Source organism: Gopherus evgoodei, chromosome 14, assembly GCF_007399415.2.
Source record: "Gopherus evgoodei ecotype Sinaloan lineage chromosome 14, rGopEvg1_v1.p, whole genome shotgun sequence".
NCBI lineage: Eukaryota > Metazoa > Chordata > Testudines > Testudinidae > Gopherus > Gopherus evgoodei.
The window spans coordinates 5,249,473-5,269,350 of NC_044335.1; the positions used below are offsets into that span (position 1 = coordinate 5,249,473).

Below are 19,878 nucleotides of genomic sequence, written 5' to 3' on the forward strand. Positions count from 1 at the left end.
CCCCAGGAACAAGTCATAAAAACTAGTAGGTCAGGGGGGAGGACGGGGTGAGGGAGACGGGGACGGTCGCAGAGCTCCTGCTGCCTCTCAGGACCTTACAGCTCAATCCTCGCAGTTCCCTGCCCAGCTCAGGGAAAGGAGGTTGCCAGCTCTGGTTCCTGCAGGCTGATTCAGGTGCTAATATTGAATGGCTGTAAACAGAGGGCAGGGCACTGGGCCTGGCCCCCGTCACAGGTCGAACTCTCGGGCCATTTAACAGAGCAATGTAAACCTGACCCGTGGCCATGTTTATACAAACACGCAAGCTTTGTGAAATCCATCCCCCCCCTTCAAGCCAACAAAAAGCATTTAAAATAAAAATGTCAAAAAGACGGAGACAGGACCTGGCCGTGACCCCGGGCGCGGCACGGAGGGGATAAAGTGACCTCTTCAAAAGGGGAGGGGGAGCAGAGTCCAGCCACTTGGGGCTCCCCTTCCCCGCAACAATCTCCCACTTCCCCCGCCTGCTCCTGACAGGAATTCAGTAGTAAGAGTGAGGCCTGAGTTTGACAATCGAACGGCAGTGCCAGTCCGGTCCGATTCAGCAGCGCCCACAGGTGGCACCGGTGGCGGTGGGGGAGCAGCAGGGGGGATGTGGTGCGGGGTTGAGGGGTGACAGTGTTTTCCAGTGGCCGGGGAACCTGGCTGATGTTCATTGCTAAAGCTAGAAAGTGGAGGTGGATGGTGACGGGGGCATGGGAGGGGAGCGGGAACTCTGGTCCCCTTGTCCCAGAGGCCTCCCCGCCTGCCCCAGACAGAGCCAGAGCTCGGGGATCCCGGTGTACAAAAAGAACTGTTTGTGGCGTTGCCACGGGCCGAGGGTGGCAGGTGCTTAGGACTCCGAGGACGACCGCGAGACGCTCTGCAGCAGCGCTTTGTATATGGCAGAGTTCAGGAAGCGGGGATAGGAGTCTCTGTGCATGAGGGTGTAGATCTGTAGCTGCGCGTCGTCAAAGGTGTGCGTCGAGGGCTCCTGCATCTTCTTGTTGATGACTTCGCGCACCCGGGAATCCAGGCTCACCTGAGGAGGAGGAGGGGAGGAGACAAGGCCGTTAGGGGAGGGGAGGGGTGGGGCAGGGCTGGGGCCCTGCACCCAGAGCAGCAAAGCCAGCCTCACTCCCCCCTTCTGCCAGACTCCCCTGCACCCTGCAGGCCCAGGCTTGCAAAGGGCACATGAAGCTGTGCGGTTTTCAGAACAGCCCCGTTTTCCTCGGCCCTCCAGACCACCCAGGCCAGCTTTGGCTGAAAAGGAGAAGGTGCTTTCCTCAGATGAGGTCATGGGCTGCACTACTGGAGCCAATGGGGCCTCATCCTGGGCTGCACCCAGGCCACGGCTCTCCTGGGCTCCGGGGACAAGGCTGTGCTGGCCGAAGAGGAGGGTAAGATGCGCAGCAGCAGGCTCAGTGGCTGGCTAGCTGATGGGCAGACTCGAGCCCTGGGATCGCCCCGTTGACGGGATCGGCCCCTGCCGAGGTCAGGGCTGAACTGGATCCGACCCTTCGGCCTCAGCCCAAATCTGTGATCACAGAGTCGGGCGGATGAAGTGCAGAAGGGGTGGCCAAGAGGATGGGGCAAGGGGAGCAGGAAAGAACTGGGCCCGTGGCTGCATTCGCCAGGCCTGGCTACTCTGCCTGCTGGGAGAACGTGCTGGGAAAAGCCCTGCTCTCCCCAAGGGTGGGGCCTTCCCCTTGGCCGGCAGAGTTAGTGGCTTCAAGCCCTTCAGCCAGAGTCAGCTGGCCCAGGCCAGCCGGGGATTCTGAAATGCAGTGTAGATGGACCGCAAGCGACTAGCACCCGATGTGGGCAGTGAGCACAACTGGGCCGGTAACAGGTGGATTCCTGCCCCTGTGGCTCTGTGCTGTCGCGTGGGGCTCTGGGAGCAGCTGTGTGCTGATCCAAGGGGCCCACAGGCCTCTGCAAAACCAGCTGGAGGGGAAGCAGAGCAGAGATGCCACCAAACCCTCCAGCCACCCTCACATCCCTCCTGCAACTCCTGAGGGGAGTAGGCGGCTTTTGTGTCTTCCTGGTGCCCTCATGAGGTTTAAGCCAGTAATGCACCCCATCTCCCATCCATCCACTGGGCACGTTTCTCTCCACCTCAAGAAGGTCACAAGGTAACGCCTGACACAGCCGTGCTGTATTCAGTATTGTCTCTGGGCAAGTTCCACATGGCCCCTAGATACATGGCTTCTGCTTTAGTGGGTAACAGCCCCAGTATCTGAGTACCCCAAGTCAGACCCAAGTTACACCTCCGTTCCGCGGTACCCGCTATGCGCATGAGATGGCTGCAGGGTTTTGAGTGACAAGTGTCTCATGTGCCCTGACCTTTAAAAACCAACACCAAGAGCAAACACGGGGAGGGCTGAAGAGTGAAGACGATGATCTGGGCCGAGCCCAGCTCCAGCAGGGAGTGTTTTAGAGGTAGGAGGTGTCTAATGGCCAGAGGCACAAGGTGTGGACTTGCCATGGGACCCGGTCCTAGTGATAACAGCATGATCGCCAACTGCGCGTGGGACTAAGGGCGGGTGGGGGAAGGCAGAGGAACTCTGCTACATGATAGTTTTACCCTAAATGAGTGAGGAGAATACTGATAACTGATTTAAAACAGAAAAGCTTCAAAAACAGACTCCAAGGAGAAGCTGCTGAACTTGAATTAATATACAAACTAGATACCATTAACTTAGGTTTGAACAGAGACTGGGAATGGCTCGGTCATTACACTAATTGAATCTATTTCCCATGTTAAAGTATCCTCACACCTTCGTGTCAACTGTCCGAAATGGGTCATCCTGATTATCACTTCAAAAGTTTTTCTCCCCTGCTGATAATAGCTTCCCTTAATGAATTAGACTCTTGCAGTTGGCATGGGTACTTCCATGTTTTCATGTTTTCTGTATGTATAAATATCTTCTTACTCTATGTTTCATTCTATGTGTCTGATGAAGTGGGCCGTACCCCTTGAAAGCTTATGCTCAAATAAATTTGTTAGTCTCTAAGGTGCCTGTTCTTTTTGCTGATACAGACTAACATGGCTGCTACTCTGAAACCTGATTTAAAATCGATACTTCACGTTCGACCAGCGCTTTGAAAATAGGCACCTCTTAGTGCTTGTCACGCCTCTGCCTTAGGGTGGCGCTCTCAGCATCCCCATTTTATCGCCAGCCATGTTTTACCGGTGGGGAAGATGGAGACCAATGTCCTCCAACCTGGCCACCAAGTGGGAGGCCTCTGAGGGCCTGATCCTGCAGACTCTTAAGAACAAGTGCTAGCAGGATGTGGGGGTTAAGTCCACATTTAGGCTGCTAATTAAGAGGCCCAGTTTTCAGGGGTGCAAGCCTGCAACTCTCCCTGACGTCAAAGCTCTCTGCAGCTATTCGTAGATTCCAAGGCCAGAAGGGACTATTGTGATCGCCCGGTTTGATCTCCTGAATCACACAGGCCAGAGAACTGCCCCCAAACAAGTCCTGGAGCAGAGCTTTTAGAAACCCAGCCAATCTTGATTAAACAGTTGCCAGTGATGGAGAATCCACCATGACCCTTGGTAAATTGTTCCAGTGGTTAATTACTCTCACTGTTAAAAAGTTGAGTCTTATTTCCAGTCTAAATGTGTCTCGTTTCAACTTCCAGCCATTGGATCGCATTGTACCTTTCTGGAGCTGAAGGTCCTTAGCACCTATCAGGTGTCCGCATTAGACGTTCAGACGTGGAGTTAGTCTTTACTTTAAGCATCAAGTTTTTAAAATAATGGCTTAAGTGACCTACCTAAAATCCCAGAGGAAATCAGTGTCAAAGGCAGGCTGAGAAAGTGAAGCTTCCTGGCTCCCAGTCCAATCCCCAGAACATTTTAACCTACCCTCTCTTTTAACAGATTCACGGATTTCAAAGCCAGAAGCACCTTTCTGGTCATCTAGACCAGTGGTTCTCAAACTTGGGCTGCTGCTTGTTCAGAGAAAGCCCCTGGTGGGCTGGGCCAGTTTGTTTACCTGCCGCGTCCACAAGTTCAGCCGATCGCAGCTCCCACTGGCTGTGGTTCGCCGCTCCAGGCCAATGGGGACTGCAGGAAGTGGCACAGGCCGAGGGACGTACTGGCCATCCTTCCCGCAGCCCCCATTGGCCTGGAGTGGCGAACCGCGGCCAGTGGGAGACGCAATCGGCCGAACCTGTGGATGCAGCAGTTAAACAAACCTGCCTGGCCCGCCAGGGGCTTTCCCTGAGCAAGCGGAAGCCCAAGTTTAAGAACCACTGATCTAGAGTATGTCTACACTGCAATTAAAAACCCGTGGCTGGCCCATGCCTGCTGATTCAGGCTCGCAGGTCTTGGACTATGGGGCTGTTTTATTGGTGTAGATGTTTCGGGCTGGAGCAAGAACTCTAGTCCTAGAGCCCAGTTCCCATCTGAGTCCAAACATCTACACCACTATGAGTCTGAGTCCTGCAAGCTTGAGTCAGCTGGCATGGGCCAGCCACATGTGTCTAACTGCAGTGTAGACATACCCCTAGTCTGACCGCCTGTATAACACAGTCCATAGAACTTCCCTGGAACAATTCCTGTGTGAACTAGCACCGAGGTTTCAGAAAAAGATCCAATCTTGATTTTAAAATGGCCAGAGATGGAAAATCTACAAGGATTAATTACCCTCCCTTTTAAAAATCCACACCTTATATCCAGTATGTGTTCCCCATGTAGGTGCATCTAGCCTGACAGTGATCGCCTCTTAACCCTCTCTTTGTAATGCCATCATGAGCCTAGTCAGGGAGGAAGGATGTCAAACAACTTCCATCCTTTTGGGTGCATTCACTCTCCATCAGGTGAGTCCCCGTTCCAGCTCCCACTGGAGGCTCAAGGCTGTACGTGAGGACAACGGGCCCTGAACGGATTTTGTTCTGAGCTGTGAATGGGGAATCAGCCCTTTTTTTTTGGCCTGTCAGCATCTCTGCCTGCAGTGTGGCCAGCCAAGGCTAAATGACATGAGCACGTGGATTTGCTTTCCCTCACTGCCTCAACAGGGAAGCCTGCCCCAGTCGGAGCATGGCTACCAAGCAGCCTGGAGTTCCCAAGAGCACAGGAGCTCGGGAATCACCCATGCCAGCATGCAGGGAGGAGGCCCAGTACCTCTTTGGGCGAGAGGATGGAGATGTAGTCCTCGTAGATCATCCTGGCCTTCTCGTCGATGGTGTGCTTGTTGCACTCGTTTTTGAGTTCCTCACATGCTAACCAAAAGAGCATGTTTTCCTCGCTGTACTCAGTCCGTAAGAATTCCCGGAACACGTTCCTGCCCGCTGGGTTCTTCATCAGCTTGTCGAACGACTGGGCCCAGCCCTGCACTTCGTCGGGAGTTGGCTTGAGGCTGGTCGGGCCCCGGTGTCAACAAAACAAAAGGGGAGTCATGAGAAAGAAAGAAAGGGACAGGAGGGAACAAAACAGGATTATTGTGAGCCTGAGCCACCTGCCAGCTCCTAGCCAACATCCTCTGATACGCAGCCATGGCGGGCCAGGAGAGGTTCGACAGAGTTTGGAAACTCTCACCCTGTGACGCATCTACCAGCTGTTCCTCTGCCCCTGTTAGAAAACCTGCCCACAGCTCTCCCTCAACCTCTCTCTGTTCCAAATGCATCTGGACTATAGAATTTAGGAACCATACTGCAATTGTCGCTCTTCAATCTGCCTAGCATTCTGGGGTTGACTGACACAAGAAGCACTGTGGAAAAGAATGATAGAGGAAGGCACTTTGGCCAGGTCCTCAGAGGTATTTAGGCTCCCAACACTGATTTCAATGATTTTCCTAAATACTTTGTAGGAGGCTGGACCTTGATGAGTTGAACACTTTCCTGGCAGTGCTATAACGTACCATTAATACTAGTCGCACCTTTGGTCGCTTTCCTGAAATGGTCACACCGGAGTTTTTCTGTTTGTTTAATCGTCCATTTGACTGGGCGAGAGGCCGTTCTTGATCTCAACTGAATTTCACTGTTTGAGACACACCATTTCACTGCCAGGCAGCAACTTCACAGCATTCCAGCAAGCAGTCAAACAGGGAACGAAGAACAACCACAACACCTCTCCCCCCCTTATTTTATAGTTGCAACATCTCATCTCCTGGCCCTGAGTGCTGCTCTGTTCATAAGCTCTGGAGAAAAAAAAAAATCAAAGCTGCTTCTGCAGAATGTCAGTTTAGCACAAAAACGAAAATCTGCATTTACTGTTGGTTTCCTTTTCGGCCTGCAAGATGGACTTCTTTGGAGCGAATCCCCTACCTGTGTGCGTGCCTGCCAGCCCAGCATGTCTGAACTGTAATCACAGCACCCCTTCTGTTCTACTCCCAATCTCCCCGGACAGCCTTTATGGTGGTGGGCTTAGGAATTTGTTTTGGAGACATGGAAACCATGAAAGCCTCGGAGCTTGAGAAAAGAAGCAGGTCTCCGACATCACCACGTGCTCCTCGCCGCCTTCTAAAGGGCAGCGCGAGAAAGGAATGTATGTTCTAGTTTATTATTACTGTTTCCATTGCATTAGCCCCTCGGTTCCCCAGTCATGGGCCAGGACCGCACTGTGCTCGGTGCTGTACAAACCCAGGACTGGAGCACACTGAGCGACTGCCAGACGCATGTCTAGCAAATTCCTAATTTTAGCTACCACACTTCAGTTATTAGTTCAAGTCAGTGGACTATCTCCAGGAGCTCGGGCTGTTCTTCCAGCAGCAGCAGGGCAATGTACTGAGATGGCAGGATTTAGACTGAATAATGCCCGGCTCTCTCATGCTGCCTGGAGGAAGCTCTGGGGTTTTCATGCAAACTCCACAGCCAAGCATGCTGCAAAGGGATGCCTGCCCCTCTAGACAGGTCTGATTCCTGGCCTTGGGAGTGGGGAGATAGGGAGAAGCTGGCGCTGGCTGACAGCAGGTCCATGCCTCACCCACCCGCTGGGGTTCCTGAGGCAAACGGAGCCTCGTTTTGCCAACAGAACGGAGCAGTCCCTCGACTAAATCGTAAAATCCTTATATGGCAAAGGCTCCCACAGCAGCCGGGCTGGCCACCCCCCTTCAGCCTTGGTATTCCGCGACCTTACGGCCCGAGGTATATTTAGATCACTGCTGGCTACGTTTAGCTGTCAGTTTCAGTGTGGGAAAACCAGGCCTGGAACAGCAGAAGGGTACCACTGCCGTGAGCGTGCCAATCTAGTGGGGACGGGCACAGCCAGGGCCTAGGTAAGCTGGTACCTTCACCCTTATAACCTCTCCTCCCATGATAATAGGACTCCTGTCTACTTGGTCTCCTGTAGCAGGGAAAGTATTAGCTAGTGTTTGAAGTGCAGGCCTGGGAACCAGGAGGAATGGGATCTGATTCCTGCCTCTGCCAGCTACTTGGCTTGTGGTCATAGGCAACAATCCCTGACAGGCCACTTAGCCTCTCTCTGTGCCTCAGTTTCTCCTGTTAATGGGGGATGATCACCAGCAGCAACACAGGCGTGCGTAAAGCACCAAGATCCTCAGGTGGTAGGTGCTAGAAAAGGATTCTTACTTCATCAGGAGGGGCTGGGCAAAGCGCAAGCAGTGAGTGGTGCTGGTGTCTGAGGTTGGGAGGTAGGGCCAGTGAGCAGAACCACACTGGCCTTGCCAATCATTATTCCTTCCCCCACTTTTATAATTTTTGTTCATAAACTGCTCCTCTGACCCGCCCCTCTTAAGCCCTGACCCCTGAGCCGCACGCTGCAAGGGAATGGGGGTGCGCCTTGCCATGGGACGGTTCAGTCCATTGCCGCTAGCAGCCTCTTCAGACCGGGCTGACTGCGCAGCGGCCACAGGAAAGCTTAAAACAAAACAGAACAGGGGGGAGGCAAATAGCCCGGCCAGTGCCAGAGAGACGCACACAACACGCAGCAAACATGGGGTGAGGGGCATGCACCAACGGCTGGGGAGGAAATAACACTTTCCACCTGCTGCCTGCGGCACTTCCCCCAGCTTGGCATTTAAACACTCCTTGGCACCTTCAAACACGAAGGAATTCAGTCTCATGAGCACCTTCACAGGTTAAGGAGGTATTACAATGTCCCCTTTTGGGGGAACCGAGGCACAGAAAGGAGAAGCTGTGTGTGACCCAGGAGAAAGTTGCAAGCCAGTGGCAGGGCAGGGAACAGAACCCTGGAGTCCTGACTCCCTGTTCCGGGTCTAGCTGCGATGCACGTGTGCATGCACCAGTGCAGATCAGCATATTGTGTGTGCATGCCTGTGCGAAGGCAGTGTGTGTGATGCATCAGGGGATGGGGCAGCGTCAGGATCCAACACACTCTGCTGGCTGCTCAGCAGACTGGCTAGACAGCCTATCTGGCAGCCCGACCTATGCTGCAGGCAGCCGCCAGCCCACTAGCCATTCACATAGAGGGTCAGACTCACTCACCAAGCTTCACAGTTTGGAATGGTCTCCAGTTTGGTGTCTCGAGAAGCCCGCCACGCTCGCTGCCGATCTTCGTTCCTAACAAGGAGACGGAAAGGTAGTCAACGGCGCTCAGAGGGAACAGCCGCCTGCTGAGGCCCACACGCTTGCGGCCCAGCCGCTGCTGCGCCTTTCCACAACGGCACTAGAGACCCAGGCTTGATGCGAGCAGTGCACCCAGACAGATCCACCCTGTGCATCTGGCGTCTGCCAAGCCCAGCCAGCAAGGGTCAGGCAGGCCTTTTAAAACGAGCCTGAACGCTCGCTCTGTACTGGAGCCTGGTGCAATTGATCGGGTCTCTCGCTGTCTCTGGATCTTTTGCATAGATGCTGCAGCCCTTTGTCAGTTCCCATCCTTGTCGGTCACTACCTGGCTTTAAAGAATACTCAGATCCTCAGGTGCCACCCTGATTAGCCTGTACACAGTTTACCTACCAACCACACTTAGCATTTGCTTTTCAACAGAGCCCAGGGGAAAAGGCCACTTCACACCAACAGTGTAACAGCCCCAATTAGTTCAGGCTGCTGAATCGCCTCTTGTTTTGTTATAGATGTGGAGCCCTCCAGAGGCAGCAGCTAAATGGCCTGTACCTGTCTGCTTCCTCCCCCAGCTCCCCCAATGCATCAGAGCCCTAAGCTGCCCTCACCTCAGCCTCTACCCTCCACGGGATTTCACGATGGTGCCCCGTGGAGAAAGGCGAGTGCATGTCCCCTGCTTCCACCATTTCCAGCCAGGCACAGGTGACTGCGAGCAGTCAGACAGTAACAAGGGCTGCAAGAGGTCTCTGTTTTGGCGGAGTTGCAGAGCCATATTGGTCTCTGATCCGCTCCCCCAATACAGAAACATCAACTACTGCTGCATCATCTACTGGGCCAGGTTAATTCCGAATGCCGTTACCCACTGCTTTGTGAGACAGCTGCTACGGGGCAAAGTCAGCCCCTCCCCTCTCTCCTGCCAGCTGCCTGGGATCACTTTGCTCTCAGCCAGCCATGAGCACGGCAGCTCCGCAAACCAAAACACTTCTGGTTGGTTGGTTTTTGTAAAAGGCTAAAAAACTTCAGCGCTCTTCCTGGGCTCTTCCCTCCCTGCTTTGAAGTGATGCGCCAACAGCACTGGGTGTCCTGGTGTGTTTTTAACTGGGAAGACCCTTTGAGGGCCCCATTCCACCAGGGGTTATAGACACGCATAGTGAGAGATGGTCTCTGCCCCAGAGAACTTACAGCTTGACCAGATGAGACAGAGGCACAAAGACTTGCCCTCATTCACACAGCCCCCGAGCTATTAGACCCCACTGTCTCCCCAGCCCTAAAATCCAAGCCTCAGAGATACAGGATAGCGCTGAATTAGGAGTTCAGCTCACGGGCGAGAGCAGTATAAATGCGAAGACAGAGGCCTGCAGGATTGTTGTAGCCGTGTTGGTCCCAGGATACTAGAGAGACAAAGTGGGTGAGGGAAGAGCTTTGACTGCACCGAACTCCTGTGAGTGAGACACAAGCTTTTGGGCTACCCAGAGCTAACTTCTTGACCTGAAGTTCCCTCGTCAACATGGAAAATTTAAAGTGGCAATTACTGGAACCAGCCAGTAGAGGGTACTGCTACCCCAGGCCAAAAACAACCGATGACACATGAACCCAGCAGGAACCACTTACAGTAACAACTAAAAAATGAAACCATGAGCCTCTGTGAAGTGAGCTGAGCATCCAGCTGGTGCCCTGCTTCTAGGCTGGCTCAGCTCTGAAGTCAGCGGCTCAGGCCATAGAAGAGACCGCTCTGCAGTGATGGGATTTCAGATTAATCTAGTTCCTGCAAGCCCCAAGCGCCCCGAGTGCGGGGTAACCTCTGACTGCAGCCCGTGCAGTCTCCTATTTAAGAAACGCACTGAGACACTCAGATCCCATGGTGATGGGAGACGGTATAGCACCCGAGACGGAGTCAGTGAGAGAAGCAAATGCCTGCATCAGTCTCTGACAGCTGCAGCAGGGAACACCAAGCTTGGATTTTATGCTGTCTCATAACCCCGAATTTTCACTGGAGCGAGCCAAATTGGTCTGAGTGAGAAAGGGGGTACAGTACCACGAGGGCTATAGGTACTGCGATGCCTTCAAAGGCCCACTCCCTAGATCTGGTGCTGAGAAGTCCTGGCTGCCCTCCATGAATGGGGTTGGGATAGGCACTCACACCTCAAGCACCCTCAGCTGGCAGAAGTCTGGAGTAGCATCAGCAGCAGGGTCAAGAGGCAGCTCAGGTTCTCCTAGCCCTTCGAGCTTGTAGGAAAGACAACAACTTCCATCAGGAAACAGCAACAGGACAGACAAAAATCACTTTCTGAGTGACTGAAAGTGGAGCAGAATTGAGTCTATCTGCACTGGGATCCTTCGGAATAGCCTCGAAAACAGGAAGCTGGCTAATAAAAAGGAGCTTCTTGGGCAGGTTTCATGATAGTGCATGTAAGGACAGCAGCTAACATTGATGAATTAACTCTTAAAACTCCCTGGGCGTTAGTTCAGGTGGATTATTCCCATTTTACAGATGGAGAAACTGAGGCACAAATGCTCTATGGCTTGCCCTAGATCACACAGGAAGCTGAGCTAGGACTGAAGCCTGGACTCCTGACTCCTAGTTCTGCACTTGAACTGCTGCACCCTTCACTTCTCCATAGGATGATCGGCTTTCCCACAATAAAATGAACACGACCCAAATCTGGATACCTTGGAAGCCCCACCCTGGCAGCAGCCATATGAAGAGGTGCTTAAAGCTACAGCCATGAGCTCTACTGATGCAAAGTGCTACACAAGAGTTAGGAGAGTGTAGGTCCTACCAATACCAAGTTCCACTGGCTGGGAATCTGCAGGCCAGTCTTTGCCACTGGGAGCTGCAAGGGACCTGCTCTCTGGAAGTGACTGCCTGTGGAAACCATGCTGCTGACATGGCCAGGAGCCCGGCCTCATTCCCCTGGGCAGTTTTGCTCCAAGGGGTTAGTTTGGTTTTCTTTTTAAAGCCCCCTTGTCTCCTCTCTCTCGCCAGGAAGGGTGCTGTGCAATCGGAAAGCAGCACGCAGGCAGGCAACTTCCCTTGGGCCTCTTGAATTTCACATGCGTGGAAAACCGCAACAGGAGCAGTACTTCCTGTTTGCGACATTGTCCTTTCTCTGTTCGTACCAGATTAAGACAGAAACTTCTTCCTTTGCAAGGCAAAATCTGCACAGCAGGGTGGGGCTCAGAAAACAGCCAGGGCAACCTCTCACTTCCTCCAGGGCACCTTTCTAGAAGGGCACCGAGGCAGCGTGAGAGCCAGGATGGGCTGTGGCAGCTCTGCCATGGGGGTGGCTGTCAGCTGGTTTACAGCCGCCTGCTCAGGCCTGTCCTTTCTGCAGCCCGGTGCTCCCGCCACCCCCATGACACTCACAGCTTAGCATGGCAGAGGTTCACTCCCCTCTCTCTTTTAAGTTATTTTGTACTGGGTTGTTTTTCTAATACATCACACATGGTTTGTGCTTCAAAACGCTCGTCCCATCGGAGGAGTTGCCGTGGGCTTTGCAGAACCTTCATTAATTCTCACAACCTCTCAGCGAGGTAGTTCAGGGCCACGCTTCCTACTTCTGAAATGTAACCACTTCTGGGGTGGAGCTTAGCTGTTGCATGGGTGCTCTGCAGCTGTTTAGGACAGGTGGTGAAGCAAAACATGCGGGGGATATTCAAAGCAGCAAAATGGGATCAGCCCAAGTGGACTCTGACCATTGACCCCGTTACTTTTAGAGACAACGCCACGGGGTCTCATCCAGACGATAGCACCCCGCACCTCTACACTATGCAGGAGCGCTGCTTTGGTACTGACTCAGAGGGGAGAGTGCCACCTACTGAGTTACCGATACCATCTTCTGCACTGACTACATGTTCCTTAGAAGTCCCCCATGCAAGCATGGTCACAGCTCAATCCTGCTTGGCTTGCAAAGTCTGAAAAGGCCACAGAGAAAGTTTCTATGGCTGGGGGAAGCATATGCTGCGCTGTTGTTGTTTTCAACTGGGAAGTTTATTGCAAGAAAAAAACTATTCGCTGTATGAATCAACAAGGCCAAAAGTGGCAGGGGATAAAGCAAGGGTCTGTGTAGCGAGTTTGGGGTGTCTCAGCATGGTTAGCCAGGTTCTGGAAAACGTGTGTGTGTGTGTACACACATGGACGTGCACACTGGGGCAGGGCTTGAGCAGGGATTTCTAGCAGAAAGTAACAACTGGACGGTAGTAGTCACATTGCCTCTGCCTCCTCACCCAGCATCAGATTCCTCTGCAACCCTGGGGGTGAGGTGTGGGGACAGCTACTCCGCAAAGGGGTCTTGGAGGGTCCACCCACTGTCAGTCTGCCTGGATCAACAGGTCTGGTTCCTCATTTCTGCCTGTATGGGGAGGAGCTGATACCACCAATCGTAGTTTTACTCAGCATCCTGCACAGCCCAGACATCCCTAGGCCACAGCAGGCCAGACTCATCCCTGGAATTAGCCACCAGCTCCACTGATCTCGCAGCAGGGGCGATTTTGCTCTGATGAGCTGGGGAGTAACAGTGCAGATTCTGGGGAGCCATGGAAGGTCAGAAGCCATCGGAAGAGGGAACGTCGGCCAAAACACCCAAGACAGAGCCTCAAAAAGCACAGTGGGTTCTCTGAATCCCAATGGACATGGAAAGGAGACATGGTGAGGGGCAAGCTTTCGAAGGAGGCACAGGTGGTAACCATACAGCCAAGTGCCCGTTTGCGCACACAAGTTCCCAGGCAACCATTGTGCAGTGGGTATTTGTGGGATCCTCCTTCGTGAGAGGCTGGGCTTCCAAAGGTCACAGATGCCCCCCCATTAATCTCCCTCCCCCCGGTCACACAGTGCACAGAACAAATGAGCCCAGCCCACCGGAATGGTTTCCTGCACCCCACCAGCATCCTACTGCCTCCTCCAGAGATGGACCAATTCTGGGCCTGCTGTTCAGCGCGCAAAAGCTGTTTGACACTGAAAACTAGGGGCATCTTGCTTGGGCAGGGACATTGTACCAGTAAACTGTTCAGCAGCTGCTGCCAGCTGCTCTTACAGATGTGTTTACATGGTTTTACACAGCTCCCAGCATGAAAATGACAGCGATTCTAACCAGGAAGAATCATTATTTCCCCCTTAACCTGGCTAAATAAAATAAAATAACCTGTGTTGGGCATCTTAATCCTGAGCAGGTTGTGTGCAGACATGGGAATAACCAGACAACAAGACTCCCCACCTGCTGGGCTCAGAAATCCAGGCCTGGGTATTTAGTGCGACTGGCACCAGAGAAGCAAATACCCCACCTCATGAATCTGTGCTGGTTCTAGCCAGGCAGGGGCTCCCTCCCTCTGAATCAGGAGAACACTGTGGACTATTTTAGGTCCATCTGAAATAGATTATTGGCACTAGATCTGGGGGACCGAGAGTATTATCACCCACATGGGATTTCTGTGCCCCTCTGGTTTTGGCCCTAAAGTTACTCACACTTCTCTGTGCTGTACAATCTGGTAGGGGCAGCACAGTGTGTTGTGGATTTAACAGGTTTCCAAAGAGCGATTAATAGGCCCTGCCTCAAGGATTCCCTGGATCACAAGTTGCTTTACACTCTGTTCATTTCAGAAAACTTGCCTCTTTTGTCCATTTACTACATTCAGAATCTCAGGACAAAAATCTACAACTTCCTTGCGTGGAGGAGAGTGAAAACACACGCACGCACAGTGTGCTCCATGGGGCTCAGATCAACCCGCAGCACAAACACTGGGGCCATCTGCTCAAAATGGTGTTTACAGTCAGTTTTTAAACACTGCACCAATTAGCCTTCAACTATAAACCAAGCGCAAATACACAAATGTCCTGGATGCTTCAGCCTGGTGGGTGGGGGAGGCTGTTCCCACACATGCTCCACAAGCTTCTAGCGGCAGATTAAGAAAAGGCAGCTCTGCATTTTCGGAGGCCTGGACCAACATCACACCCAGCCGGAAAAACCTGCAGACATCGCCCCCAAAGGGGTGCTCTGGGCTCAGTGCCATGGGGCATTGGCAAAGCCGTGCTAGCTTGGCTGTATTGCCATGGGCCAGGAGCACACTGCACAGACACAGACCACAAGATGGTCCCCGTCTCAGAGATCTTACAACCTAAACAAAGGACAAAATCTCAGACTAAGGGGCCCCCCATGAACAATACACCTGGCGTTTGAGCAACATGGAGCCGATGGGGGAGATTTTGGAACACAACCCACACAGGGATCCAACAATGGTGCCAGATGGTGACACGGGAGGTGAGAGGGATGGGGCGGGGGCTTCTTTGGTGCCTCTGGTACTGAGCAGGGCACAGGACGTACCATGAGCAGCTGCAGCAGCAGCACCAGCAGAAGCAGCAGGCATTGGGGCGGTGGTTGCCAGCCGGTTGCATCGTCGTCGGAGAGGTCTCATGCCGGGACATCGAAAGGGGTCTCTCTGTGGACTCAGGTCCCATATACTGGAAGGGAAGAGCATGGAGAGGATAAACGAGTCGCAGGGCCTTATGAACCCCTCCCAGCTCAACTCCGTCCCACTTTCCGGAACCCAGATTCCCCCCTCTGCTCAGCGCTGGTCGCCAGCAGCACAGCAGAACTCAGATACCCTCTGGACAGAATGACGAACCTTTAGGAGTTGCTACCATGTAACAACCAGGCACCTGTACAACCCGGGCAGTTGGCAGCTGGGCCAGAGAGGAAAACGTCTCTTACTCCAGAGGGGTGGGGTGAGGGTGAAGGCATGGGCTCTTTCTGCCTCCAGAATACAAAGCACAGACAGGAATCTGGCTGCACAGATTGCCAAGCCTTGGGCGGTACTTCCCGCATTTGCACTGCTACCTGCTCAGTGGCCACTGGGATTTCTTTAAGGCCCTGCCCCGGGCCGGCCAGTCCATGGATTTTCCTTTACGATTGTTATTTCATCTCCAGTCCCCCAGCAGGTCAGATCTCCAGCTCACCTGCTTCCCAGCTTCATACACAGTCGGCATGGGCAGCTCGTATGTTCCCTGCTGGCCCACCTCTGCTCGCCTGTCCTCCCAGATGCCGGTGACTGTCGACACGCCCCCCTAGGGCCTTTGCAGCCTACTGGATGGAGCCTATGAGAACAGAGAACAGTCTTAAGCTAAGTCCACTTGTAGGCCAAAACAGGGACCCCCCTCTCCTGCAGGCTGGGGACATTTAGGCAGGAAAGAGTCACTGAGAAGGGAGGAGCTCAAAGTTAGCAAGGGCTCGTCTCCAGCATTGGAGCCAACGAAGCACTCCTAACAGCGGCAGAGGGGCAAGAACATAAAGGATGCAAGGAAGGAAATAAAATGTGAGAGGGCAAGTGCTGCTCGTTTCGGGGTGTCTGTCCAAGCAGACCCTTCTGCAGTGCTCATTGCTAATGCTTCACGATGCCCTGTGCTCCGCTGCCCAGCTCAGAGCGCCATCACAGCATTAGTGCCCATGTCAGGTTCTGCCAGTGATTCATATGCTCCGATGGGAGCCCTACAGTAGATGAGGCCCTGGGGTTGTCCAGCCCTACCCTGCCTACTTGACAGTTCCCTCTGGTGATCATTTTTCCTTGGATTCCTCTAGTGTAGACACAGGCTTAGAGAACTGTATAAGGCAAGAGCAGAGCTTCTGCCCGTATGAACTACTATGACCCGGCCTGTTACAGGCCCCTTGGTAATGATCCAGGAGGAACACGGATTTGATTAACAGCGTCACATCCTGTCCTGGGCTGCCCAAATCTGAGGACGTTCTAACGCCTCCTCAGCCAGAGGGACAAGTGAAGGTAGGAATGGCCAATGCGGATGGATAGGAGCTACCCTGGAAAGTGTCTTGTCCTGCTATGGACAGGATGGAGAGAAACAGAGCCGAGGACACCTGTGCCCTACAAAACCACAGGCGGGTGGAGAGCGCTACGGGAAGACCGGTTTTGCAGTCGAACCAGTTTGTGCCTCTGCTCGCATGGGAAGCGACAGGGCACAATTCAAGCTCCCCCAGAGCCATCTTCATAGTAGAGAGTTGAGTTTTACTGAGAGCCTCTGGCAGGGCCGTCCCTAGGGGATTGTGGGGCTCAAGACCTAGGTGCTGGGGTTCTAATCTGCTGGGGGGTGCTCATACCCCTGGCCCTGCCCAGGGCCCGCCCTCGCTCCACTCCTTCCCCCAAGCCCTCACCCCCGCCCCGCGTCTTCCCCACTCAGTTCTGTCCCCTCTCCAAGCATGCTGCGTGGTAGGCACTGGGAGGCAGGGGGAGGCGCTGATTGGTGGGGTGCGACGGCAGGCAGGAGGCACTGGGGAGAAGGGGCGGTTCTGGTACGGGGGGCTCCTCCTTGCCCACCCCGTTTGCCAGTAGTTCGCCTCCTCACCCTGCTCTCAGCCCGCAAGGCCTGGGGAAGTCACCCCGATTCGCTGTACCCATGGGACAGCTCTGGCCTCTGGTACCCCAAATGCCTGCACAACATTTCACCAAGTAGGGAGGCAGGCCCTGGTGCATAGTCACCTCACAAAGTGAAACACAGCGCCTAGGACATGCTCAGAAATACCTCCCACAAAGTTCTGGCCTTCGCGGCTCTGGCTTTGTTGAGAGAAGGATTTCTGGCTGGGAGATCTCTGACTTCCACCTGGAAGGCAGATCAAACAAATCCTCCAAACATAACATTAAACCCTTCCTTATCTACGAGGCAACAACCCTGAACAGTCTTCCTGAGGATGGCCTCTTGTTTGGACGCCAGAGCCTCACGCAGGGGAAACAGGCATGTTATACCAAATATTATGATCGAAGGCTCTGCAAGGAATTCTGTTGTGCAATCCCATGCTCTCCGCAACCACGGAATTTACTGCCTCCCCAGGCGAGCTCCATCATGACATTAAGACACAGCTGCATCTACCTCCTTCCTGGGAAGCCCTGTACGTGTAAGGGGAGTCGACAGACCCAGGAGTCAGAGGCCAAGTCCACTGATGCAGGATGGGACTGCGCTGGAGAGGCTGAGGGAGAGTTAGATAGTGCCCCCTGAGCACAGGGAGATGGGAAAGGGAAGTTTTCTTACAAAGCAGGGCTCAACAGTTTTCCTTTGCTAAGAGGCGCGAGTCAACGGAGCAGGTACAGAGAAGCGTTTCGAACTGCTGCTCTAAAGGCTGGAGGGGCTCAAAGACACAATGCACTCATGTGGTGAGGGAGGCAAACACGCCTCCTCTTCCATCATAGCCGTGGCAGAATCACAGCAGAAAGAACCATGCCAGACAGCAAAGTGGTTTATTGGCCTGGGCTGCACAAACCAGAGGGCCCGCCCAAGCCCCCGGCATGGCAAAGAACTCTCAACCCATTTGGAAGACATTTCACTGACAGGAGGAAAGGACCCCCCCGGACAGAACAGAAGACAAGTACCAGGCCGTGACACACAGTTCTAGACGGATGGCAACGGAGGCACACCAACCTGCCATGTTTCCACCACTCAGCTGCTCCTCCAGATGCTGCCCACCCACTTACCAAACCTTGCAAGCGTCAGTACTTTTATACCCCCGGTATCCTAGGGCTGATCCCCTCACAATCTCTGACATACGTATTTATCCGCAAACACTCCTGGGAGGTAGGCAGTGCTGTTATCCCCATTTTACTGCTGGAGTGGATGGAGCAGCTCACACCAGACCTAGGTAAGGGTGCGATAAGCAGCTGCCCTGCGTCCCCAAGAGGCCTGAGTTCCCCTCCATTTATCAAAGTAACTCCAAGTTGGGGCAGGAAGAATGGTGAGAAGCAGCTTCAGCGTGGCAGGGAACTATGCCCCGTCCTCTCAGATGGGAATCTAGCCACAATGATTCACACACTGAGCATCTCCTTACTGGAGTCAATGTATCTCTGGCTCATGATGGGACAACGGAAACTTCAGTTTGGGAAGAATTTTGCAGCCCACTTCTTTAGCAGGAAAAGCCACAGAGAACACACCTTCCATAGGCTCCCAGGTCATTTCCGGGCCCAGTCCAAGCCCCTGGGCCAGGGTGGATAAAAACTGAGGATTTTTTTGGAGGAGCAGTGGAGGAATCAGATTTTTTTTTTGTTATTTAAATTATAATAAGTTTTTCTTTTTAAAAATAAACCTGCTTAAAATGCAATTTGAATTTAATACAAAATATGTTAAGGCCTAAACTACTTATGATCTTTTAAAACAAATAAAAAAAATATGTTGAATCCAAGTCTCTAGCAAAAACTTTGAGATAAAGGCTGCTTTTCTATATAAAGAAAGAATCTGGGGAAAAACATCCAGCTTTTGAGGTCAAGCTTTATAAATATGGCACACTAGGTCATGTACTGTATTAAGGGCTTGTTTTGTTTAATAAAAATAAATTGTATATGCTGTTTTGTGTGTTTAATTAAATTTTAGTTACCATCCTAATGCAACTTGACACGAATCATGAACAAAAATTAATTATCTAGTAAAAAAGCAATAGATCCTTCACCATGTTCTAACACACTAAAAAGGTATAGTTAATAAGAATCTGAAAATAAGTGTATCTAGCTATAATAGCATAGCCTCCTAGGTAGCAAAAAGATATACCAAATCTAGCGTAAGGGCTCTCTATTTAGTTGTAAATCAACATGTTCTCATGGTTATATCAATGAATGAGAATGGATCTTTCTTTAGAAAATTACAGAAGTACAAATGGAAAAAGGTGAAATCAAGGCTTTCGATTTGGGGATTTAAACCATGTTTAAATCAATCTAACCTACTCTAGGGCTGGAATCTTTCCAGGCAAAATTTACCTGAAATCTTCTAGCCAGGTAGCCTTGCTGAACTGTCATGGCAGCCCTGCCTCAACCCAAAGACTATTATCTTACAATGCTACATGTATCGCCTGTTCCCCACAGCATCGTTCAAAGGCTGCATGGCCATCCCATCCCATCCTCTATAGTCAATCGTGATTGCTTACACTGGTTAAAACACCTGTTCATTGCTTATTTACGGATGTTGTTGCTTTTACTTCAACTTTGCATCATGGTACCTCACTTAGGGCCATGTTCCATCCAGGCTCATGTCTTTCACAACTTTTCAACTGAAAAGTTTACGGCATAACTATGCTCCAAAATTTAAGCTTTAATTAAAATTAAACACCATGATTGCAAAAAGAATTTTCATCATGTAAACCAAATGGGACCCAATTCAGCCATGCCTGGCTGCCTGCATTTGCAAATAAGACAGCCTGAAACCACAGTTCCAAGAGCTGTAATTCATCCCTGTTCACTCTGGATCATAATGACAACAATTAAAATGTCACAATAATTAATTTTTTCACTGCTGATCATTTTAGCAGAAACATCCCACCAGCATGCTTAGCCATCATTTTTGGATGCAGCAGTGGATCCTGGGACGGTGAGGAGCGTGGTTGCTGTCAAGGATGA

General features: G+C 52.2%; 1 protein-coding gene across 1 annotated transcript in view; it reads right to left on the minus strand.

The window, feature by feature from the left end:
* Positions 1-777: 777 nt before the first annotated feature.
* RGS19 (regulator of G protein signaling 19) overlaps positions 778-19,878 on the minus strand; it is a 30,291-nt gene continuing 11,190 nt past the window's right edge. The window contains exons 4-8 of the mRNA XM_030533189.1: positions 15,458-15,595; positions 14,826-14,962; positions 8,434-8,508; positions 5,153-5,387; positions 778-1,060 (exon numbers count right to left, since the gene is read on the minus strand). Of these exons, the coding sequence (XP_030389049.1) occupies positions 872-1,060; positions 5,153-5,387; positions 8,434-8,508; positions 14,826-14,962; positions 15,458-15,487 (666 nt within the window). The 5' untranslated portion in view covers positions 15,488-15,595 and the 3' untranslated portion in view covers positions 778-871. The remainder of the gene's footprint in view (positions 1,061-5,152; positions 5,388-8,433; positions 8,509-14,825; positions 14,963-15,457; positions 15,596-19,878) is intronic.